The sequence below is a fragment of the Syzygium oleosum genome, unplaced genomic scaffold (assembly GCF_021117445.2).
Source record: "Syzygium oleosum isolate NSW1041296 unplaced genomic scaffold, Sole_v2.1 Sole_v2.37, whole genome shotgun sequence".
NCBI lineage: Eukaryota > Viridiplantae > Streptophyta > Magnoliopsida > Myrtales > Myrtaceae > Syzygium > Syzygium oleosum.
This window is the reverse complement of record NW_026607521.1, coordinates 2,689,635-2,714,716: the sequence shown is the minus strand read 5'-3', so window position 1 is coordinate 2,714,716 and position 25,082 is coordinate 2,689,635. Positions and strand designations below refer to the sequence as shown.

At 40.4% G+C, this 25,082-nt stretch overlaps 3 protein-coding genes across 5 annotated transcripts; 2 read left to right on the top strand and 1 right to left on the bottom strand.

The window, feature by feature from the left end:
- The first annotated feature begins 5,155 nt into the window (after window positions 1–5,155).
- On the top strand, window positions 5,156–9,003 carry LOC115663211 (probable polygalacturonase). 2 transcript variants are annotated; one of them, XM_030585234.2, is made up of 6 exons: window positions 5,156–5,294; window positions 6,400–6,723; window positions 6,822–6,942; window positions 7,041–7,215; window positions 7,314–7,384; window positions 7,943–9,003. In XM_030585234.2, exons 1-6 carry the CDS (start codon window positions 5,292–5,294, stop codon window positions 8,614–8,616), a joined length of 1,368 nt encoding a protein of 455 aa, XP_030441094.1. In that variant the 5' UTR covers window positions 5,156–5,291; the 3' UTR covers window positions 8,617–9,003. The 2 variants fall into 2 exon arrangements, with proteins under 2 accessions (XP_030441094.1, XP_030441093.1); XM_030585233.2 differs by lacking the exon at window positions 5,156–5,294 and adding an exon at window positions 5,365–5,649.
- Window positions 9,004–11,445: 2,442 nt separating this feature from the next.
- Window positions 11,446–21,331, top strand: LOC115667165 (uncharacterized). 2 transcript variants are annotated; one of them, XM_056305280.1, is made up of 13 exons: window positions 11,449–11,700; window positions 11,946–12,089; window positions 12,211–12,326; window positions 13,075–13,229; window positions 14,772–14,860; window positions 14,957–15,503; window positions 16,550–16,726; window positions 18,540–18,697; window positions 18,795–18,874; window positions 19,040–19,151; window positions 20,309–20,383; window positions 20,469–20,637; window positions 21,026–21,331. In XM_056305280.1, exons 1-12 carry the CDS (start codon window positions 11,611–11,613, stop codon window positions 20,616–20,618), a joined length of 1,893 nt encoding a protein of 630 aa, XP_056161255.1. In that variant the 5' UTR covers window positions 11,449–11,610; the 3' UTR covers window positions 20,619–20,637; window positions 21,026–21,331. The 2 variants fall into 2 exon arrangements, with proteins under 2 accessions (XP_056161256.1, XP_056161255.1); XM_056305281.1 differs by lacking the exon at window positions 20,309–20,383 and having other exon boundaries at window positions 11,446–11,700.
- Window positions 21,332–23,416: 2,085 nt separating this feature from the next.
- On the bottom strand, window positions 23,417–24,089 carry LOC115663212 (major allergen Pru ar 1-like). Its single transcript, XM_030585235.1, has 2 exons — window positions 23,899–24,089; window positions 23,417–23,709 (listed from the first exon to the last, which is right to left on the bottom strand). Exons 1-2 carry the CDS (start codon window positions 24,050–24,052, stop codon window positions 23,417–23,419), a joined length of 447 nt encoding a protein of 148 aa, XP_030441095.1. The 5' UTR covers window positions 24,053–24,089.
- Between the last annotated feature and the right edge of the window lie 993 nt (window positions 24,090–25,082).

Here is a 25,082-nt window from a genome sequence, read left to right as displayed (position 1 = left end):
GGGGTATGGGTTGTCGGCGATACCGAAGATATCCAATCTCTCCATCATCGTCTTCACCTCGCCCCTCGAGAGTTCTCCGTCCTCCACTCTGCCTCTACCCACCTCACTTCTTCGACAACCCTAGGAATCGCGGCCCTTACCAGCGGTCGATGAGGGCTTTGCTACCCGGCAAGGGCTCGGCGACCCTTACGGGCCACCATAAAAAAAAAAAACAAGAAGAAGAAAAAAGAAGCAAAAGAGAAGAAAAGATAAATAAAATAAGAAATATATTTAAAAAAATATAAAAAAATTTATCCATGTCAGCGTTGGTCGTCGTCGATCATATCACTTAGGACGGCCGGCATCCATGTTAGCGATTTGCAATCAAAATTGGCCAGATGGACTTAATTAGCAATACTTGAAAGTGTTTATGACTCAATTGGCACAATTAAAAGGTTTATGATTAAATTGGTAAAAGTACAGTAAGTTTATAACTTTTTTTTTAAATTCTCAAATGTATGATGGCTCATATACTCAACAGCATGGCATCTGTCTTCCTTGGAATGGTAGAGGTCCAAGATTCGGCGACTTTGGAACCTTGGATCTTTGGATCGGATGAAAAAAAATTTGTGACAGAATCCTCTTGGCCATTGTCTTACAAAGCCCCCTTCAAAGAAGAAGAAGAAGTTCCTATGGATGAAGCTCCTTTTAGGTTTCGTGTTAAGAGCGCACAGTAGAAGCGCAATACTTTTCGCTTGGGAAGATCACCAAGAGGGAGCCTATCTAGTTCTTGATGCAGAAGGATATCTAAATTAAAGGGAAGCTCACGTGTGAAGGGGAGATTGTTAGGATGCATGTGTGAGTGTGAGTTGTGCTAAAGAAATCCCACATCGGAGAATTAATATGGTGTATAGCAGTTAATATATCATAATTAGTTCATAACTCATTAGCCTTAGCCTTTGAGTGAAGATAAGTATAACGGGATATGTTAAAAGGTTCAGATTTAGGATCCATCTAGATGATCTCCCCGAGAATAAGGTATCGGGCTTTCACTATGCTCTCCTAACATTTCGGCTTATTGATCGATTAAAAATTGAGGTTGAACTAATGTGCTTATCTCTCTTTAGTTCGGATCATGTCGATTTTAAGATGATGCGGTAGATAAAATGTGTTGAGATGTCTTGGACTAATCCAGCAACTTTAGAGGAAGATTTTCTGAATTTGCAATTAGTAAAAGAATCTAAGACGGTGCAAAAGAAAGACTTGAGCATTATATGATTAGTTTGAAAGAAAGTGAAATGTTGAACACGGTCAGATTGTGTGGTGGCTGCAGTTGCTTTGTCACTTTGTCCCACGAAATCTCTTAAACAGTACGACATTTCAAAACTAAATTGAGAAAGAAAGGGCGAGCGAGCGAACTAGTCTTTGCACAAGCAATGATGCTCACCTATGGTCAGCGGTGGCCTTAGAAGGAGAAGAAGGAAAAAGAAAAAAAAATAGAAAAGAAAAGAAATTCAGAAATTTTTATAAAAATTTCTGAAATTGCTCACTAGATTTATATTGTACAAATATAATTTTTTAAAAAAATTTATAAGAACAAGTTTTCAGATATTAGGTTAAATAAAGAAGTTTATTAGCAATACGGGTAGGGTCGGATCAAAAAATTTGCATTGCGATAGATGAGTCATAAATGGATTAAATGGGTCATGGGTCAATTTAAGTCAGACTATTAAGACACGAATGATAACCATTCTATTCTACAAATCAATTTCTGACGAGAAATAAATTTTTCCATTTCTATTCCCTAGACGTATTTATGAGCAAAAATACATCTTTGATAACGACACAAAATTTCTTTCTTACGGACGGGCGGTGGGTGGACGGTGGGCAGCGGCGGCGGGAGGCAATCGGCGGGTGGACTGCGGAGGTTGGACGGCGGGCGGGAGACAGCGGAGGATGGCAAGTAGGTGGTGGCGAGAGGCAGACAGTGACGGACGACGGCAGGAGACGGGAGCAGGCATCGACAAGGGGAGGCAGCCGGCAGGTGGATGGTCGGCTAGTAGAAAGGGTGAGCGATAAGTACAGTTTTTATTTCTAATTTTTGTTCCAAAAATAGAATAGTAAAATTTTGTTATTTCTTATCAAAATTTGTTCAAAAAATAGAAAAAATGAAATTGCGTTATCATTTCTGTTCTAAACCTGTTCCCCGGAACAAATAAATAGAAAGGCAGAAAAACAAAATGATTATCACGCGCTCCCTTAGGGTGCGCATGGCAACGATTCTGTGCCCGGAAACTGATTCTGCACAGAAATGATTCTTTTTTATTCTGTGCCCGGGAATAATTTCTAAGCATTTGAAGGAGTTTGGTAACTGCCCAAAATTTCTATTCTTAGAATAGAAAAAGAACAGAAATGCGTTTGGTAACTACACAAAATTTCTTTTTATTAATAATATTTTGAATTTTTTAATATTTCTTTCTTTTTTTTTTTTTTTCCTTGGCCATGGCCGGCGCGCGCGCCGGCGGCCGGCCACTGAGCTAGGGTCTGCGAGGGCGTCGCGGCCCTCGCCGCCGGCCTCGCCAGTCGCGACAGCGAGGTCAGCTTCGCCTTGGCCGGGCAAGGCTCGACCTTGCCCATATCTGGCGAGGCCGACCTCGCCGTCGCCGAGGGTGGCGATGGCGAGGTCGAACCTTGCCCAGCCAAGGCGAGGCTCGGCCTCGCCGCCACAGTCGATCACGCATGGCCGGATGTGCACCGGAAAAAAATGAAGAACAAATAAAAAGGAAGAAGAAAACCAAGAAGAATCAGAAATGGAAAAATTGTTCCAGAATCAAGAAGCTACTTTTTTTTGCTTGTTCCAAAACTAATTATGGGAATAATTTTTTGCAAATTTGTGCCCGGGCACAAAAATTTTAACAAACGGATTTCTGTTCCCAAACTGATTCTAGGAACAAAAGAATAGAAATTATCACTATTTGGCAAGTTACCAAACGCCTCCTTAATGACCCTTCCGTCAAACAATTAGGTAACCCGACAAGCCGTTTTTTGACACATAAAAAAAAAAAAAAAGGCCGTTCGAACGGAGCCGTGGCCAGCTGTTGATGAGACGAGAAGAAGAGGTGGCGACGACCTCTTTATCGTTATGGCGCCGTCGCGATATGCAAGACTTTTGTGACCGCGACAGTATTCTTTCCTTTTCTTTTGGCTGGCAAAGACGATGAAAGTTGTTCTCTTTGACCTTCGTGGGATTCTATTTGCATCCAACTACATACAGCCATATTTCAAATCGCTTTTCATAGAACTCTGGGCAGGATAAGCACTTCAAGAACTAAAGTTCTCCTCTTTTTTTTTTTTCCATTTATTTCGCTAAAAGATGAATAATTTAAATTTTTTTTTTCTAAAAACGATCGCTCATATCACTTGATAAGAACAAACGAAACGACAAAATTCATCTAAGAAAATATTCAGAAATGAATTACCCTCGATAGCATAAATCTTTTTTAACGACTAGTTATTTCAAGCGATACGGGCGACGTATTAAAAAAAATATTCTCCAAATCGTTCATTTTCCCGCGAAACAAACGGATCCATCTCGAGTCGCGACCAGAAGAAGCTCCACATTCAAATTGGACCGGCATGTCGAGTATTGGATACTTTCGAGCTCCGTCCTGACCGGCCGTATCGCAGGTCTTTTAGCGGGCAGCGCGTATATATTTACCTCCCTCCAATCGAAGAAAATGCCTCCCGATTGATGGATCGTGGGCTATCGACGCCTCCGGCGCCCAAGTTCTACCCGGAACGAGAACCTGGGTCGCGCCCGTGCTTGTAACCCGACAGTTTTTGTCAATAGGAGATGGAAGGAAGAAAAACACAAAAAATAAAAAAAATTTTATAAAAAAAAAAACTTTAGGTCCCATAAATTTAAAACCCAACCCCACCCCTCCATGGAAAGAGACAAAAAGTAGACCATGTGACCGACAAAAAAGAAATTCCCCCCATTCTCAGCACACGTCCACATATTTGAGGAGCTGGCCTCCCCCCCCCAAAGGGCCAATGATATGATGCCTATTGCCTACCCCCTTTACACCACAATAACGGCCAAAAAAAAACAGCAAAATTTTTTTTCTCTTGAAAATAAAAGAAAAACCCAAGGCTCAAGAAACAACCCCCCCACCAATCACCAATAAATTTTAAAAAGGAAAATTGTGGGAATGGTGAATGGAATGGACGGTGGAGATCCCTCTCTCTCTCTCTCTCTCTATCTCTATGTTTCTCTACCTAATATGTTCTGTCAAAGTGTTGGTTGATTGAGGAGGAGGAGGAGGAGGATGGCAAGGCTAGGCTGGCTTAGCATCCTCCCTCTCTGGCCATGATTGACTGCGGGTCCCACACTCACCTCTCTCTCTTCTGTCACCCCCCACATGCATGCTCTCCCTCCCTCTCTCTCTCTCTCTCTCTCTCTAGTGTTTTTATTCCCTCCCCACAAGCTCCACCGTCACCCGCGGCGACACCGAACCCTCCGTGCTACCCCCGCCCTCCGCTCGCCACGTGTCAAAGGTCATCATAATCTCTCGTGACACAAGCTCGTCGCCGCTGATGATATTCCCCGCGACAAAGTCGAAGTCGAAATTGAAATCGCAATCTTAAGACAACGATCGAAGGAAAACGATCGAGATCCGAAGGGTATATACCAGTAATTTGATTTCTTATATCAAACGTAGACGAGAGATTATTGCGATACTCTCATTTTTAGTAGCGAATTATCGAATATCCGGCTAAATGAGCAAGTGACAATATCGATTATAAAGTAAAATTGTGGAGTAAAATCATCTTCGCCGGGTAATCTGCCCGAGCCGTTGAAATGTCATTAAAGGGCATTACGAACAAATTTCGGCTGATAATTTCGTTTTCTTGACTCGCAGTAAATTCCGTTCAGGTTGGTGTTGTTATAAATTAGGGGGAATTACCCTCCTTATTCTTTGTAATATGGTCCGGAGAGATTAATGAAAAGAAACTAATTTAAAATGGAGTGAGAAACATTAATCATTTTTTTTAAAAATGTCGTCATTACAGCTAATCGACTTCGACCAAGATGAGGCAAAAACAGAGTACTCTGTTTTCCTTTTCCTATTCTTCCCGCCGCACGGTAAAAATTCTCACCTCACCGCTCGCAGAACACACACACTCTCTCTCTCTCATCACGCTCTCTTACTTCCCCAATTGGAGGGCCGTTTTCCACAGATCTGTCGGCGAGAGACGTTATCAATCATGCTCGAGCCAGCCAGAAGGATGAGGGCAATTAGTGATAATTAATGGTAATTAGTGTGGCTTGCCAGAATTATGAGAATATTTGATCTTGACCCCTTATTCTCTTTCGCACTTGACGAGCTTGATTTGCACGGGAAAGCTGTCATTGTCTTCGTGCAGACACATTGCGGAATTGATTTATGTCCCATTTATATGCCATTAATGCCATTGATACACATACAAACACCAACAGCTCCCCTGTTTCTTGTCTCTCCTGGGGTGATTCTTGAATTCTCCTCCTCCTCCTCCTCTTCTTCCTTTTTTGTTTCGGCTCTGTTGCTGCAAGTTGTCTGTCTGCATCGGCTCCTCTTGTTATTGGTTCTTTGTGTTGCAGAGAGGCTTTCTTGACTGAGGAAGATGCTAGTAAGTACGTTTTTTTCTTTTTATCTTTCTGGGATTTGTCCAAGTTCCACTCTTTCTTGTTGCGAGCATCGAACCAACTTCTCGACTCTGTTTCTGTGTGATTCTCGGTTCCCTTGAACTGTGCACAGCTTGGTTGCCTTACTTAGTCTTGTGGGTTCTTGCCAAAGTTCGTCCTTGTTTGAAAGATGGCAATTCGATGGGCTTCTAGTTGTACCTGTGGTCGTTTGTTCTTTGCTTTAATAATGTTCTTCTCCTTCTTTGGCGGTGGTGATATTGATAACTGGTCGGAGGTTTAATCAACTAGTGCTCTTTCACTTTGTTCTTGCTCTCTGAGGTGGTTTGTCTACTTGTTCTCAAGTTTGGATCTTTTCCTTATCTGGTGTTCTGGCTGGGCTGGTTGACGTTACCTGCATTGGATTCTACAGCTTTTCACCTTTCTTGGGACTTTTTCTTGTATCTGTCCTGTACAACGATTTTGCTGCTTGTTCGCTGAATATTAATGGTGTCATACAGTGGAAGTTGCTGATGTACTCTACAACCATGTTTCTATCCTGCTTAGAATTCATCATAAATTTAGAGGGCTGATAGAGTTTGCAATCACCACCCTTTGGATTCATTCACATCGGTGGATATGGCTTGCTGAATCAGATGCTTGTGTATGTGTAGAACAATGAGTTGTATCCATTCGTTAAAAATGTTTCTGACAAAATACTCAGTTTAATTTCCCGTGAATCCGTTGTGCCTTTCTAGGGAGCATTGCTCTTGCTTCTGGCACTGAGCAATGCCGTGAATACAAGAGGAGGAGACAGTGATGGGCAATGCGAGTATAAAGTGGCATTGGATTTGGATCCAAGACCGCATAGCGTGTCCATAACAGAGTTCGGTGCTGTTGGAGATGGGAAAACTCTAAACACCGTCGCCTTCCAGAATGCCATTTTCTACCTCAAGTCCTTTGCTGACAAGGGAGGCGCTCAGCTTTATGTGCCACCAGGAAGGTGGCTCACTGGAAGTTTTAACCTCACCAGCCATCTCACTCTCTTCTTGGAAAGAGGGGCCACGGTTCTTGCATCTCAGGTAAAATTTGCTGATGCGTTGATGTTCTCACTTTGTGCGTAATGAGCAAAGAGCAATATTAATTCTTGCATAATGTATTGTCTCTCTCACATATTCAGGACCCATCTCACTGGGATATTGTGGAACCTCTCCCATCTTATGGACGCGGGATAGAAACTCCGGGAAGAAGATACCGGAGCTTGATAAATGGGTATGGGTTGCACGATGTGGTGATAACAGGTACCCCAGATTCTTAACTTTGCCTGCTGCTATAGTTAGTTTGCACGTGCTAGTACCAAGCCTCATTTGAGCAATCCATTGATTGGTAAATACTCTAGGTGACAATGGAACCATTGATGGTCAAGGCTCGTTTTGGTGGGATTTATTCACCACTCACTCCTTGAACTACAGTCGCCCTCATCTCGTGGAATTTGTAGAGGCAAATCATGTGGTGGTGTCAAACATTACATTCTTGAATGCGCCTGCCTATAACATCCATCCAGTCTATTGCAGGTATGTTTGCGAAAGCCCTGCTATCGATATGTCACCCATCACTTTTAATTTTTAGTTGTGCATATGAAATTTATCATCATCCCTTCGGTATAATGCAGCGATGTGCACATCCAGAATGTTTCGATTACTGCTTCACCAGAATCCCCTCGCACTGTTGGCGTCGTACCAGGTTAGTGATGCAATGGTTTGTGCCAAGGAAAATGCTCAGCTGAACAATTGCTTCGTTCTTTAATATACCTCTGCATTATATAGTAATTTGTGTCAGATCTCATTTCTGTAATGGATTTACTCAGTGAAGGCGATGGTTATGATTGTCTAAATCTATTGCTAGAGTAACACTGGCAGCTGCTTAAGTTCTTCATTCTGTGCCAAAAGCAAGTTGGACGTGTCTTTGAAACAATTCCAAGATGCTTTTTCCTCCAATGAGAAACATTTTGTTTGGATCTCATGGAGAAGAAGAAGAAAATCCAGTTACATTGGAAAACTTGAGAATTGATGCAGCTGCTTCTGTCCTGAGAGTTTATGCAAAAGATCTAATCATGCATTTTACATAATCTTCTTCTTTTGCACTCCTTTCCCTCTCCCTTAATCAGGGCTTATAATTCTGGCCACAGCAAACTCTTCGACTACCAAGCCCATTATATGGTTAAATCTGTTTGGTATACCCTGGTAATCAATACCAATATAAATTAACAGATGTGTTTTGTTCTTTCACGGAAAAATTCAGATTCCTCAGACAATGTATGCATAGAGGATTGCAGCATTAGCATGGGGTATGACTCCATCGCGCTCAAGAGTGGATGGGATGAGTATGGCATTTCCTACAGCAGGTCCACCTCTCATGTGTACATTAGGCGGGCCTACTTGCAGTCATACTCCGGGGCTGCGATTGCCTTTGGTAGCGAGATGTCTGGTGGGATCTCCAATGTTTATGTGAATCATGTCAGCATACACAGTTCATCAAGTGGCGTAGAATTCCGAACAACACGGGGCCGAGGCGGCTACATCGAAGACATAACCGTATCTGATGTTGACATGGATGATGTCCACATGGCATTTGGTGCAAACGGTCACTTTGGGTCTCATCCGGATGAAAATTTCGATCCAAATGCTCTCCCGGTTTTGCGCTACATTACTTTACAGAATGTGGTAGGAAGAAGCATCACAGTTGCTGGAAACTTCACGGGAATAAGCGAATCTCCATTCACTTCCATCTGTTTGTCTAATATCTCCTTATCCCTCAAGTCTGCTTCGTTAACATCTTGGATTTGTTCCGACGTTTCGGGGTCTTCTTCATCTGTGCTTCCCGAGCCATGTCCTGAGCTCGCAGGCTCGTCCTCGAATTCTTCCTTAGCTTGCATATCTAGCGTAAATGCCATTGGTAATTCTGCAGCCTTGTGACATATTCCATAAAGGATCAATCCTACCCGGTTTTGCAGCCTCAAATTGGCACCAGATTCTTTTTCAAGAAGACTGGACACGTTCGAAAGAAGAAACCTCTTAGTCTGTCAGTCGAATTGCATGGTCATCGATCACAGTTGTTTATTCTCAAGTTGTTTGTACAGCCTCATTTCTTCATTCATGCTGTAAGGAAATTTTTGGTAGAAGACGGGGTCACCTTAGATTGTTTTTTATTTGTACTTAGCAGTTCTCTTTCTTTCTTTCTTTCTTCTCATAATCTTTGCTTGGGGGGTGTAACTTCACTGAAAGGTTTTTTTACTTATTTGGAATGACTTCATGTGAGATGAAATCATATGTGACTATATGAAAAGTGATTCTTGATGAGGTCATGTGGAAGTGCAAGCAAGACAGTTCTCTCTTCCCTCAAATTACGCATGTCTTGCTGCAGTCGTCTTCAAATTTCTGCTCTTTTCTGCTGGGAAGCTTTCATCTTCATCTGTAATGTCATTCATCATACGGTAAAGAGGAGGTTATTCATTGCCCGAGGTTGAGGCTTGTTGAATCCAAGTGTTCTGCTGATGAAGTTTGTCATTCAAGGTCACACACAGGTATATATCTTTCTTTCAGCTAGACCATTATCGCTGGACCACGAGCACTATTTACTTAGGTGACGCATCGATTTCTGTTCTTCTAGTTCCACTCCTCTACAGAGCAGACATAGTCCTGCAATGTGTAGGATCAAGTCCCATCTCAATATTCGCACATCACCACTTGTCGTAGTCGATCTTCCACGAAATAATAGAACGGGTCATGGAGTTTACACAGAAGACAGTAGGGACGATGGTTTAACTTGCATATGAATCTTAAGCTATTAGGGTACTGATGTCTGTTTCTTTTTTTCTTTGTTGTGTTGGCAATCTTCACTGTATTAATGGCCATGCTTGTTGTCTGCTCCTCTTTCCCAGAAAGTTGTGTGGGAGTGCTTGTTTGACAGAACATTTCTTGTGGCTTGAAAATGAATAAACAGTTTCCAAAGATACAAATCTTACATACATATCAAAAGGGAAATTTCAAATGTGGACATGAAGTTAACTGCAATTAGTTTCACTCAAAGACATGCGGCGCGCCAAGTTTAGATCCGAAGCACCGCATGTGTTTATGAGATATACTACACAGACGAGCATTGAGTATCTCTATACAGACCCGTCCATATAAAAATAATGGTACAAAAAAAAACAAGCTTGTGTTGTTGGTCTTACTGCAATTGCATATCTAAAAGAAATTGCCTGTCTTCATCCACTTCTCTGTGGAGGTCCCTCACATCCTCATCTTTATCTATAGTTGGATCAAAAAGTAAATCAATTAGTCAAGACAAGCACAAGCACAGATAGTTCAATCATAATTCAGATTTCACTGTCATTCTGTATATTAGAGATGACTTTTCATTCAAAATCTCAGAAAATGCCAGAGAGAATGTCACCCTCGGCTACTCTTATTGGTCATCAACGGGGTACGTGATGAGTGCAATCACGTCAAATGCCGGAAGTGCTGTCGAGTCGATCAAATATCCCTCTAGGTCTTCACCGGATGGAGATAATAACGGAGATTCACAACTTCAATGAATCTGTGAATTGATTGTGAACAACAAAACATATACCCAAAAAAGAAAAACAAAATGAAAGCAATAAGAAATTGCAAGACGGGGACCACGGCCGGCACGCAGGACTATGAATCATAGTCTATGATGGCAGCATATCCAATTAGAAAATGCACAGTGAATATCACTTGCCATTATAAAAATGCAACTCGCTTACATCGGTTCACAATAAAAGGAGTCGGAGAATACCCACAAGCCCTACCAAATAAGTCGAGGCGACACTTAAAAAACACAAAACATTCCTCCTGCTATCACTCCCGTCACTGCCATCAGTGTGGTATTTCACGGTATATCCACATATCTTGTTTGACGCGTTGCTTGAATAAGTTGCAATCACCTTCTTTTGAACGAACAAGAATCAGCTGCACCAATTTAGGAAACCGACCTCGGTCGGAACGAAGGAAATTAGAAGATGCCGAAATTTAGATGGAATCGACACTCTTCCATCACTCCTCCAACGTGGCACACTGAGCGTCTTTGAGTGAAACTAATCGGAGCAAACGAATTCTTCAATAGTTTATAATGATTGGTTAGGGTTTATTTCTGACAACAAACGACTTTTTCAACTTAAGTTATAAACTGAACCGATTCGAAGCAAATTCCAAAATCAATTTGACCTCGGGCGTTACGACTCATCTAATCTTTACTATTTTCTATTCAAAAAATTTTGCCAGATATTATCTATTTCCTAATTTGTACTAGAGATTGAACATCAAACTTATATTCATTTTATCGAGGAGTTTATCTATTTTTGTAGCTTTTAGATGATAAAAGACTAATTATTCCTCTTACGTATTTACATTCTCCGAAAGACCGCCGATGAATTAAATAATTTAATTCGTTCTCGTATTATTTTAAGCATATGAATTTTTTTTATTTATCCATTTTTCCTTCTTTTTGTTCCTAAAAAGTATGAAGTTTTATGCAACGAGCGGGAAAATGTCTAGTTTCTAACTTTTTCACACCATACAAAAACAATTTCGACAAAAAAAATCACATAAAATTTGAGTTTTTTTTTTGGGGCCAGAATATAAAATTTGAGTTAGTAATTGTAATATCTGAAAAAAATCAATAATAAAAAAGATCAAAAAAAAGCAAACACAAATGAAAAAGGGAAAAAAGAAATTCAGTTCCTAGTTTCAAAACCCTCGCTAAAACCCTCCCAAAAGCAAGAGCTCCTCGTCTTCCTCAGCATAAACCGTCTCTGCGTCGCCGTCCCACCGCCGGCGACTCTTCCTTTGGATTCATTCAGTCCGTCTCCGGCGAGGTGGTCAGACCGTGCTTCGAACTAGGCGAGAGCAAATCGGTCGGTTTCAATCTCCTCCCTTTCCGACGGCATGAGCTCGTCAAACATCAGGGACCTCTTGACGGCGTTCAGCCCTTCGTCGGAATTCTTCGCCATCAGCTCCGGAGATGGCCGGATCAAGGTTAACCTCGCGTGCTTCCCGATTCTCCTCTTCTGTGGCAAATTTTCTACGAATTTGATAAGAAAGTATTGACTTTTACACTGTCTGATTCTGGAATGAGACACGAATTAGCAATTGTTCCCAGTTCCGATGTATGCCCGCCCTGCCTTATTACTTGCCCAATGTGTCTCAGTAAGCAACATTTGCTTCGCTTAATTAAATGGGACCTTTTTTTTTGTTTCGGTTTCTTTGTTTTTTTTTTTTAGATTTGGGATACTTTGAAAGGGCAGATTCAGACGGAGTTTGTGGACATTGCGGCAAATGATGGGACGGACGTGTTTATGAAGCCGGACAGGGGTCACCTTTCAGTCGATTACACCTGCATGAAATGGTTGGATTTGGGGAAACGGGTAGGTTTGTGATTCTTATGGAAGTTGAGGGACAGTTTTGGTTCTTGATATCTGTTGTGGGCGGTGGGCTTTCGCTATAATTTGAAGTAACTAATGTCGCCTGCGGCTGTGGTGATTGCAGAGGAAAAGAAAGCATGGGGGCTCGTTGATAGTTTTAGGAACAGGCGGGGGTGATGTCCTAGCACTCAATGTAGCATCTGGTGAATTGAGATGGAGAATTAGTGACTGTCACCCTGGGTGAGTTACCTGCTATGTATTTTGGAATCTCTTGCTTGTTGTTGGCCGTGAAAGACCCTTATGCTGTGGTTTTCTAGGAAAATTGTTTCTAGAAGATTTTTTAATCTTAATTTATTGCAGTTTGTTGCTTCTACCGACTAACAGTCTTTTGACATAGTAGAGTCCATAGCAAGTGTCTGAAAGCGTTAATCCAACAACAGCATGTTAGATTAGATATCATCTTGCCAATGGAGTCCTCAGTTTTACGCTGAATTGGGATTGTCATTTTTGTCACTAATGTGGTGTATATTGGATATATCTGCCCATTGTTGGGGGTTTAAAATGAGAATGTTCGAAAACAGGTTGGCATTGTCTGCTCCAGGATTTACAGCCGAAAAGCATTTTCTTGTGACTTTCAAGTAGTCGAGAACTTCCTTTTTGGAAAATTGATAACTTGTGGAATGGTTTGGGCTTATTAGTTTTTAAGGAATTTGAGGTTTCTCATATTGAGATTGAGACATTTCTGAAGTCTCTCACGGAGTTAGAAAACATGAAGAGGATGTCTTATCATGAACAAAAATGAGGAATTTAGGATTATCATGGTTGCAACTTTTGGGAGTGATGGTGAATGGTTCATTTTTCTTCTTGAGGTTTACCCACACTCCTTTTCCATTGTGTTTTGAAGTGGTAGAGGGGATGATCATTAACTTTCTGTTGCCATTAACACTCTAGCAAGTTTCCTATATTCTCTTCTACTTCTCCTGTGCAGGGGTGTAACTGCCATCTCGTTTTCTGGGCAAGGGTCGCGCGCTTACACTGGTGGTGCTGATGGGATGATTTGTGAAATTGATCCCATGACAGGAAACTCCTTAAAAAGGCTCAGAACTTCAACAAAGGCTATATCTGCCATCTCCGTTTCATCTGGTATTGTCCTTCTCTAGACTTCTTTCTTTACAGCTGTTTGGTGCTTTATGCAGATTCTGCAGTGTAAGGGTAAATGAAAGTAGGAACATTTTTCTTTGGTTGGTCTATCAATTCTAATCAAACATGTAAATAATGTAAGAATGTCGCATGTGCCTAAGCAAGCTCTTCAAACCTTGCCTCCCTATGTCTGCATTACTGTTTTTGTGGAAAAGCTATGTGTTCTGACCATACCCAAGCTTTCGAGCAATCATGTGGCTACTAGATGCATGAACTTTACATTGAGCTAGATTGGGTGGTTTGTATTTTAAATAGGGTTGAGACTTGGGAGCTATTTAATGTCAAAAGATTAAGCCAACCGATTTAAGAAACTTGGCCAGTCCATGTGGCTCAGGTTTTCCATTTCAAAGCTGTACTTCATATCTCCCAAACTTGGTTAACCTATCTATGAATAGGGGCATTAATCAATGAAACATCAGTAACCTATACTGAGTGAGGTGAGGCTGCATTTGAAGTACTTAATTAAGTTCGTGGATCGTGCTGACGCAATACAAATGTTGGGCTAGAATCGATTAAATGACTAGGCACAAGCTTTTATTTCTAATGTGTGCTTACTTGATATATGCTAGCGAAACGAGAATTTGGAACATTAGGATTTCGCTGCTAGTTGTGACGAGGAAAAAACATTTCTAATGTGACTAGGAGAATATGTTGATGTATATTGGTTAAGTTATTGGTTATAAGGGATTTTACATGAAAAACAAGGTAGTCACCAGTCCAATTATCTTCAAAAGATTTTATGAAAGAAATGGATGGATGTGTGGCAAGAAAATGTTTTGAACATGGTAACCAGATGAAACAGTGTAGACAATGACATTTTCCGAGACTCCACAAGTCTACAGTCACTCGCATGGATGAGAGGTTGAAGGAAGTGACAATAGCTGGATGCATAATGCATGCATAAGTTTAAGAGTTGACATGGATTTTTTCTAAATGCATGTAGACGGAAGTATGTTAGACAGTCCAACCCAAAAGCTTAAGTCGATAAATGGAGCAGACCACATGAATATAAAGAGCATTTAGGATCTGTTGTCAATCGATGTGGGATAATACTTCAACACCCCTACTCACGTGCAAGCCGGATTACTAGCGGCACAAGAAATTTTGACTATGCACATTTACATGGAATTTTGACCACGCACATTCACGAAAGGGATAGCACTGGCTCTGTTACCATGTTAGACAGTCCAACCCAAAAGCTTAAGCTGATAGGTGAAGGAGACCACATGAATATAAAGAGCATTTAGGACCCGTTGTCAATCGTTGTGGGATATTACTTCAACAAAATCATTCTGAGTGTATGAAATTAGAGGAGCAAAATAGAAACCCAGGGTGAATCTAATGAGAATGAAATGAATAATTGATCTGAAGTTATTTAAGAAAGTGCAAAATACTAGGTAAGTCTTCCATGATTATATGGAATTGAGAGTGTGCTGGGTTGTAGCTGTTAATATTTGCTGAAACTTCCATTTTGGTGTTATGCAGATGGAAGTGTACTAGCTTCTGCATCTGCACAAGTAAAGATATATAGTTGCTCAGATCACAAAAAGATACAGAAGTTTTCTGGCCATCCTGTAAGTCTTAGTTTTTTAATCAGTCTTTTATTTTCTGTTTTATGCATCCCCTATGCTCCTTTTAATTTATGGTCCATTGAATTTTCTGAATTGTAGGGAGCTGTTCGCTCTATGATCTTTACTAATGATGGGAAGTACGTTCTTTCCTGTGCTGCTGGTGAAAGATATATTGCTGTTTGGCAAGTTGATGGTAGCAAAACGCACTCAGCAAGCTGTACACTGTCCATGGAGCATCCTGCAGTCTATCTTGACAGCAAATGCATTGATAACGGAAAAGAAGATCTCAAAGGCTTGTATGTTTTGGCTCTTACGGAGACTGGTGTTTGTTATTTCTGGTTTGGACAGAACATTGAGGAACTACGCGATTCGATACCTGCAAAAGTCTCTTTATCTATTGAGGACTGTTTATTGAAGAATCATCATGGTGCACCTACAATACTTGCTGCAAAATTGCAAGGCATTCCAAGTCGTGCATCTGGGAACATTTTTATTTCCCATGGTCTGCTAGTCAAGCCACTCTTTCAGAAAATTTTAGTGCATTCTGGCAAAAACATGAAATTGAACAGCTCTTTAGATGGGATTCTTTTGCCCACTGGTCAATCCCTGGTTAGGGCTAAGAGAGGACAAGATGCAAGGAATAAAGGTAAGTCTTACTTGTTGCTTTCTTATATGTTTAATCTGGCAGTGTTAAGTCTAGTTTTAGACCTGTAACTTGTAGGATCTTTGCAATTTTTTTTTTTGGCTCAATTAAGTCCTCTGGCTCTCTCTGTTTGTGGAAGCAAGTACAGACTTCTGGTGCTTTGGTTGAAAAGTAGCATGTGTGTTGATTGATAAAATAGTCTACTGGCTACCTGCCCTTAGTAGCAGTTGAAGATGAAGTTCCATGACATTCTCTTGATCAAGAAGATTATAATATTTTCTTCTTAACTCGATGGTTCCTTAGCAATTTCATTTATGTATGCATGATAGATCAAAATATGCCTGTTTTGAAAGGAACACAATTGTTTCGGGCATCTATAAATTGCAGGGATGGATAGAGAGATGTGTGCTCCTGCTATTGTAAGTGATGGACTGGATAAATGGAAGCATAAAGTTTAGATGATTTTACAGCTGAGGTCAACATAATCGTGAGCACGTCTTTGGAAAAGGATTTGTTTAATGTGAAGTTGGAAAGGTTAAGCAACACAGTGTTGAAGTTCATGGACAAATGCCAAAAGAATTAATTAGAAATGATAACCTTTATAAGCATACTTCTTCCGTTGGTAGGATTATGTCATTGTAGGATGCAAAGATCTCTGGATCAAGATGCTAACTTTATATCTGGCTCTTTTTCCGCTTTTCTTTCCTGATAATGTCATCTGTGAGTTTGTGGATCCTTGGATCATAGGATCTATGCAGGAGTTTTAACTACTTTTGCCACAAGCACCTTCCAATATACATTAAGTAATGTGATTTTGTTGCATTGAGTTATCCATGTCCTGAACCATCCTATAATTTAAAACAGGGGTGCCATATCTTCTGCAAATCTTTATCTGCCACATAATATTCTCACTGAGTATTTGCATGTATTTGTTGCTCCCTCTCCTATGTTCTAGTCAAATCATTCACATTAATATTCTAGCTGGTATATTTTAGTTTCTTATTGTTGGTCCTTCAGTGATCATTAATTGTTACTTCCTCGTAAAGCAGTGACAGCATTGGATCGAGCAAATGCTGAAGATGCCCTGCTTCCAGTTCCAACTTTTACTGATTTGGGAGAAAGAAAGAAACCAAATCAATATTCTGGCATTGACCCTGATGAGGTAATTGCTGATATAGTCAACAGCAGGAGTCGAGCAAAATCTTTGGAGAGCGAACAAATGCATGGTACGCTTCTTCTTAAAGTATAACACTCTTGCTGTGATTTTATCTTGAGACTCTTGATTGACTAGGTTTGCCAGTACAATTCATGCATGGAGGTGTTAATATACCAGCAGATAAATAAATAATATAATTGGATGTTACTGCCTGAAGATGGTTTTCCTGGACATGTTAATTTACCGTGCTTGATTATATTATGCATCATCTGAGGAGGCTTATTCTAAACATGTATTTACATTGAAAGTTGCTTTGTGAGAGATTTCCAAAATTCGTCATTACAAGAGGCTTTAACTCAATTAAGTTTTGAAAATTAACATTTAACAAGATTATGCTTGTTTCATAACCTTGAGGAGCTTGACTTAAAAGATTCAATTTAGTAAAGAGTTCACTTACTGTGGTAAGTAAGCAGGAGATTTTCTCATCTGTATAATAGAAAAAGTAATTGCTGCTAATAGATTCTTGCAAATTATAGTGCTAAAACCTACCCATGATAATTACAGTTTTGTTTTTGGTGTTAACGATATTTAGGATTCCAATTTCAGTTATCATCAAACATGTTTTTATTTCTACTTTTAACACTTAAAATTGTTGACACAAAATTTAGCACTTAAGTTTTCAGTACTTATCTGAATTTCTTGCGGAAGCATATGACTCTTCATCTCCTTCTCATGTTCCGTGAATAGCCGGCAGTTTTATCAAAAAATTATTTTGTGTTTCTTAGAGAGTTGCTTTCTTAGCGATTTCCTTAATACATCTGTGTCAATACGTTGTTTTGATAGATATGTGTGATAGAACAGCTTGATATTCTGAAGTTTAGGGGAAAGCTTGAGAAGAATGCGGCCAAGAAAGATAAATGCCAAAAGAAAGAAAAGGTGCAATTCAAGTTAGAGAGAGAGAGAGAGGTTGGACATAGCGGTTGAAGTTAGATTGGAGAAGGGAGGCGAGGAAAGAAAGAATTACAAGGGCATTGTAATCATTGTTTTAGTATGAGGGCTATTATACTACCACTTATAACATAGCTAACTGCAGGCAGACCTTGTGTTTTATTTTTTCTCACCTTATATCTTAAATTTCTCATTTGTTGGTCCATGTGTGAGCAATCTGGTATTTGTTATCTTCAGGAATAAAAGCTTTTGGAACTCTTTTGAAAAACAGTAATGCTTCGATCATCTTTTAGGCATTTTGTCCCCTCAGCCAATACTAAAACTTTTTATATACTAGATGGTTTGTGACGCATCTTTTATACACCATATTGTTTTTTGTAACTCCCCTTATTACTTTCAATGTCCATTTGTTCTGTTTATCTTTTCTGCTTTCCTTCGCATGTTTTAATTTCTTTTTGTGTTTTCGATGGCTAAATATCCGTGCTTTTTGATACTTTTAATCCTTCTTGGCTTTTGGTAAATGACTTTCCGGCCTCCGGTCACTGAATTAGTATGTTTACATTTATCTTTCTTTTGGGAACGATGCTGTCTTTGTTTATGGATCAAGTTGCATGCGGAAAAATTGGGTGTCCATATTGCCTGTAAAACTAATTAATTTTCTTTTTACATAGACAGATACATGTATTTATTCACTTGTAGGAAAACGGTCTCTGTAAGTTTCTTTTTTTCACCAACTTCATACTCAGAAACACTATCTTTATTAATTTCTGAGACTATCTGATATTCTGTTACTTTTTTTTTTGGTCTGAATGTTCTGTTACTTTACTATGGAGTTTAAACATGTCTTTGTCTATGACCAGCTATTCTGCTTAAAACAAGTGCATTGATAATTATGCTGGTAGCTGGTACTCTGTCACTTATTGCGGTTTCTGCAGATGATGATTTAGAAGTGGGCACGTCTACGGTTTGCCTGGAGGACCAGTTAAGATCACTAGGATTTATCAGTGGAAATGATGGTTCTTTATATAGATCAGCTCCTGATCCTGCTTTCTTGAAGGATATAAATCTCGAAGCTAATCTTTCAAATAAAAAGGTTCTTTTCTTACTTAGGGAATATAAATCCTTTTTGTTGTATTGGCCCATAATTTCCATTGTTCCCGTGCTTCACTAATGTTTCCCCGCCTCATTAGATAAGGGATACTATTTTATCTATGGGAGCAAGTGATGCATACAACCTACTCAGAAAGCTTTTGGCCTTGTGGCAGTCAAGGTTCTTTCTTTGTTCTTCTTAATTTTCTTTTGCTAATGTGTATGAAGCTGTTATTTGGCTGGGTTCTTCCTCAGTCTGTTTCTTTGTTTTATTCTCACAAGCATCTAGCAGGTTTAGAGGTGGTAAAACATGCTAGTAGTAATTGGATGTTATATTTTTGAACAGGTCATCTAATGCAAAGCTAGTACTTCCATGGATTAGCAGGATATTGGTCATTCACAGTGATTATGTCCTTTCTCAGGAACCAATGAACGAGCTGCTTTATTCTTTGGGCAAGGTAAAAGGTTCATTCAAGTAAAATTAGCCGATTTTTTTGTTAGTTTGTTCTCTTGTTAAGTGATTTTTGGATAGGCCCGTCAATGATTAAATGCCTTGCTAAAACCTTTTTCCTTCGCTGTTGTTGGCCAATAATACTTGTCTGCTTTTCAGTCCAATGTTTTCATAATTTGATATGCCTCCCTTGTTTGGCCTCTAACCTTTTGCGGCCCTCTCCATATATTGATGAGTCTGCATGTTATCGTTGTGATATTATCTTGTTCTTAGTTTTGTCTTGTTCAGCCTCTATGATGAGTCTCTTGTTTCTGATTGGGAATCATCCCAAGACAAAGCCTTTTCTCCTCGGCCAAAAGGTTAATTAATCAGTTGCATGAAATGATTCCCTGAGAATATTGCAATATAAGCATCTATATGTTAGCTTCCCGAGGTAAGCAAGAGCTCAGTTCATGTTTTTCTTGATCAAAGCTAGCCTATCTCTTGTTTCTTTTTCAAGTACTTTTCTTAGAATAGGTGTTTTGTTTCTTTGAGTTTAGAATCAGTGTGGTCGAGTGTCTTTTCTATTCGAATCAGTGACTATCTCGTCAGAAATTTATTCCACAAGTCTGAACTCAGAACCACAAAATTGGACCCCAAAATCTGGGTTAGGATAAATTTCTACGGTTTCATGTATACATTGTTTTCTATGTACTTCTGTTGAATGCTAAATCAATGTAAGCGACGAGTGTAATTGGGGATGGATCGTTATATACATTTCTTGTGATGTCTAATATGATGAAATTATTTCTAACTCCACACGCTTCTAAGTTAGAGATCTAAGAAAAAAATGGCTGCTGCTGATGCAAACTCGGTTGATAAATATCTTAAATCGCCCTTATATATGTCAATTTCCTTGAATTGTAAAAGTGGTAGGAGGGAAAGGTGTAATTATGGCTCGAGTTCTGAGGAGTTCTGTAATCTCTGGTTCTAGGAAAAATCCTGTCAATCTTTTCTCCAGGTGTAGGTAGCATCAACAATGATATGAAAGAATTGTATTGGTTTCTTTTTTGCTTCATCTAAAATATTTTACTACTCAAGACTCTGTAGAGCTTCACGTTATTTACTATTCTTGGGTTATGGTTGCCTGATGGTATGATTTATATAGTTATGTTTCCCTTGTAGACTGCAAAAGCTAGAGGGGCGGCCATCCAACCATTACTGCAGTTGGTTGGTCGGCTGCAGCTTGTTGTCACTCAGGTTTAGGCCCTTTATATCTTTGCTTTAGATAATTATTTTTGAGCTTTGACAGTCTCTAATTTTGGTAAATGTTGTCTTCCAACAGATTGACAAGGCCACACACAATCAAACTAGAGATTCTCTTCAAGAGCGTCAAGCTGATGAAAGTGATGATGAGGATGAAGACATTGATCACGTCTTTTACGGGGATGAGGATGAATCTGGACAAACTAGCGATGATACAGATGATGAGTAGAAGCTCTAAATTTTAAGAGGTGGTCATTCGTGCTGGTGTTAAATTTGATAAGTCATGTTGCATCTTCATAAACTTTGGATTTTTGGGGTAATTAGTGGGTAGAATAGGTGAAGTGAATGCTGTAAGACTTTTTTCTCTGATTACATTTTCAGGAAAAAGTCTTTTCTTCCACCGCGAGAAGTGAGTTCCATGAAGCATCTTGTATATAGACTATTTTGCTGTTTTGGTTAAGAACCGGTGAAACACGAACAGCTCTAGGTTATATACGCAATTTACTGGAAGTTTTACTGCTGATCGTGATCGAGAGTTTCCATGTGCTAATTATGGCTTTTAATTTTTCATGCTCATTACAAGTAGCTTTGTTCTTCTAAACATCAATTTGAGTTGGGTGTTTTTGCTGCTTGTAGTGTGAAACTTGCTCAAGATGGAGATCCTCTCTTGGGGCAAGTCACTGGTCAAGTTGCAGCTGCCCCTGGAGACTATCATACATATGCTGCCAATTTTGTTCCCTCCCGACCGCGTGTGCTGGTCTCAGGCAATCACCATGACGCCAAAGACCACCACAGGCTGGCCGTTGCGGTAGTGGCCGTCGCCCTCCAGTGGATTATGGCATCTCTATTTATACTTTTCTAAAATTTGTTTTCTTACTTATTCAATCACATTCCCCATCTATCAAACACTCTATAGACTGTTTATATGTATCTGTCCTTGTATCCGGTGTTTTCTCAAACAAAGAATATCACATAAAAAATCCGAAGGACTTCATGTTTGATCCTAACGTATCGACTTTAGTTATTAGCGACCAAATGGAGCATAAAGTAGAACATTGCATTTTACCCTTGACAAATCGACAGAGTACATGTCACATTCTTTAGCTATAATTCCAAAATCTGAGATCTGGAAACTTTAGATGACCGTCATACTGAACTGGGATGCTTTAGATGTCCTCATTTGCATTGCACTGCACGGCAACCTGAAAGCCGTTTTGGCATTTGCTGTATTCTAGATATAAATTAAGGTTCTAAACCTAGTTATGCAGAGTAAATTGAAGCCAAGAGGTCGCCGTTGAGACATTTGATAACATTAAAATGATTTGTCATTTGATCGATTAGCTTTCCGTTGGATAGATAACTCTCGAATGGAGTATTAGAACGGAAAAATCCATCAGATAATGAACTATTGTTTCTAAGCTATAACCGGCGATGAATCAACAATTCGAAATGCTTTCCTTGCGTATTCTTGATAAACCGGCGATTCTATATAAGATGTAGGGGCATCTGTTTGGGAAGTAAGAAGCCCCCTTGACATGTCTTCATTTGCAAAGAATTCTCGATGTGAAAACACATAGTCAATTGGCTGATCTTTGAATAGAAAAAAGAGTGGCTCTGCAAGGTCTCAAATAAATTGACTTATTAAAAAAAAAAAAACATGGAACATGACGGATCGAATTCTAAGTTCATTCCCCAGTAATAACCGCGGTTTGTTCGGGTAAAGAGAAACAACGAAAGGCGAGGAGTGCAAAAGGAGAAACGAAAATGGTTGCCGTATTCTATTTTAAATTATTCCAGTGTTGTCGGTTGATCATATGTTGGATTTTGCAGAGTTTCAATACGGTCCCGATCCAAATTAAGCGCGAATCGCCTGATCTGTGTGTACTTACCAAATCATACGGCCAGAAGCTATGTGTATCGTGAAACTCGAAGGGGCCACCCGCTACTGCAATCACTTTGTCAATCATCGTGCGATCACCGATTGCATCTCGAAGGTGAGTATAAAAGCAAAGGAAGTGAAAGAAGGCCGACAACAATTGGGTACCACATCAATTGGAAGTTTATTCCGACAACACTTCATATTCGGCTAGTATTGCTGGCCCATGGCCTGGCTATGGAACAAGGGCTTGCGAAGTTAAACTGCGAACCATGCGTGTGGCCCAAATAGCCTATCTTACTCCCAGACAAGAGCAGCAACTTTTTTCGCAAAACCAATCTTTTTCAAACTCCCCGAAATAACCTATCTTATTCCCAGACAAGAGCAGCAACTTTTTTCGCAAAACCAATCTTTTTCAAACTCCCCGAAAACCCTAACCCGAGAAAATATTCAGTGAGTTCATGCACGCGACGCAGACTCTCTCCCCTCTGGCGAACAAGCAACCCAACCTAGCCGCGTTCTCTATCTCCGTCTCCGTCTCCCTCTCTCTCTCTCCTCTTTCACGTTTGAATGCCTAGTATTTTCTTTTCAGTTTGGAGTCTCTTCCTTCCTCCCCAGAAAGCTTCCCTCTCCCTCTCTCTCCTCGTCGGGCTCCAGAAACTGCCGTTGAGCTTTGGGGTTCCGGCGAAAAGCGGAAGGCCGGTCACAGCGGCTGGGTCCCGAGCCGCATCCGCCTCCGCCTCGTTGCCTCCGCATTGGGACTCTCTCTCTCTCTCTCTCTCTCTCATTTGCATGTCCTTCCTCTGGCCCCGGTAACGGCCGCGAGGGAGGGTCGTCTTCCACCTCCCCTCCTCCTCTTCATCCCCCGAAAAGAGAAGACTTTGGATGAGCCACCCAAAAATCCATTCGTAGACATTTCAATTTGTCAGTTTTGGTTTAATCCGGCAAAGAAAGTTTCGATTTCTTACACAACAGCGGCACGTGACGAGGCGTGCACAAACCACTTAATATTTTCTCAAACCGAAAACCAATCTTCTTATTCAAACACTCCCCGGAAACCAAACACCAATGTTCTTATTCTAACTCCCCGAAAACCAATCCTCTCTAAAAAGACAGCAGCACTCGACAACCAACGCATTGACATGCTTGGTCTAGTCATGAGGGTTTGCCACGAGATAAGCCTCGATGGCCTTGACCATCGCGCACGCCTTCTCCTTCCCGGCCTTGATCTTCTCCTCCTTGTTGTCCACTTCGCCGACGGTGTAGTACACGCTCATGTTCTTGCACACCGAGCCTCCCTCGGGCGACGCGGTGATCTTCACCTCGTGGCTCATGTTCTCGTAGGTGTTGGCCAGCTCGTCGCCCTCGACGATCGAGCAGCTGTAGATGAAGTTCTCCTTGTCCGGGGCGTCAACCTTTTGCTCCACTGTCTTGTACTGACTGCCTATGAAAGTAACAAAAGTAACACTCACATTTAGAACTCGCGGGTTTCAACATCACGAGCACTGATCTTAGTGTTGTCGACCAGGCCATTTAGGAATCAAAACCCAAGTATAACCGTAATGCAACATGATTGACATGCGCGACGTTGATGGTAAGGAACATTTCAATTTGACTAAGTTATGTTTCTAACCTTCGCTGGAAGTTTCCTCCTCGAGGACTGCAGCGCTCTTGATGACTGGCAGGAGGTCCTTGGGGAGGAGGTTACCGGCTTCGACAAGGGCCTCGACCACCTTGGCTGGAGGGATCGAGAACGTGATCTCGGTCTTGTAAGTAACGAGTCCCATTTTGATTGAATCCGAATAGAAATTTTGCTGCAACTGAAAAGGGGGATAGTCTGGAAACAAAGGCAGCAGTGAAGAAAAGATACTCGGAATAGAGGCAAAGTAAAAGCTATATATAGAGAGAGGATTGGAAACAGCGGTCAACACACGAACTGGTTAGGCAAAGCGAAAACAGCCAAAAACCACAAGAAAAAAACCCTAACCTTACGTAGCCATCAGCCAACATCAAGAAGAAGCGAAAGTTGACATCAAAGGAAAAACAGCCAAAACCCTAACCTTACGTAGCCATCAGCCAACATCAAGAAGAAGCGAAAGGTGACATCAAAGGAAAAACAGCCAAAACCACAAGAAAAAGAACCCCAGCATCACGTGCATGGCCATCAACCTAATAAGATGCTAAAGGTAACATCAAACCTTAAAAAGCCAAAAACGCCCAAGAAAAACATAACCCCAACATCCCTACGTAGCCATCAACTAAAACCAAGAAGAAGCGAAAGGAAACATCAAAGCGAAAAAGCCACAATGAAGAAAGTGCCAAAGGTAACATCAAACCTAAAAAAGCGAAAAACCCCAAGAAAAAGAAGATTTTCTAAAGCGAAGGCCTCAGGAAAGTGCGACTTGCCATTCAGCATGCAAAAGACATACTCACTTAGGGTGCGTTCGCTCACATTTCTTGAAAAATAATTATTTGTATTGTTCAGAAAAATTAGGCAACGGAAATTTAGGGTGCCTAACTATTTTCGTGAGTGATGAAAAAATTTTCTTTTTGTAAACGATACAAGCAATTACTTTTCAAAAAATATTCTTCAAATTATTCATTTTCCGAGAAACGAACGCATCCTTATTTCCTAATAATATCATTATCGTAGAAAATCTTAGGCCCCTAATGCATTAAGTAGAAAACTCGGTGTGATTGGCCTCAAATTTTAGATGGAACCAAAAAAAAAAAAAAAAAAAAAAAAGCAATGCACGATTGTTGAATTGGGCGATTTGTGTACTTGATGTTTGTGTTGTGCTTCCATAGATAAGAAAG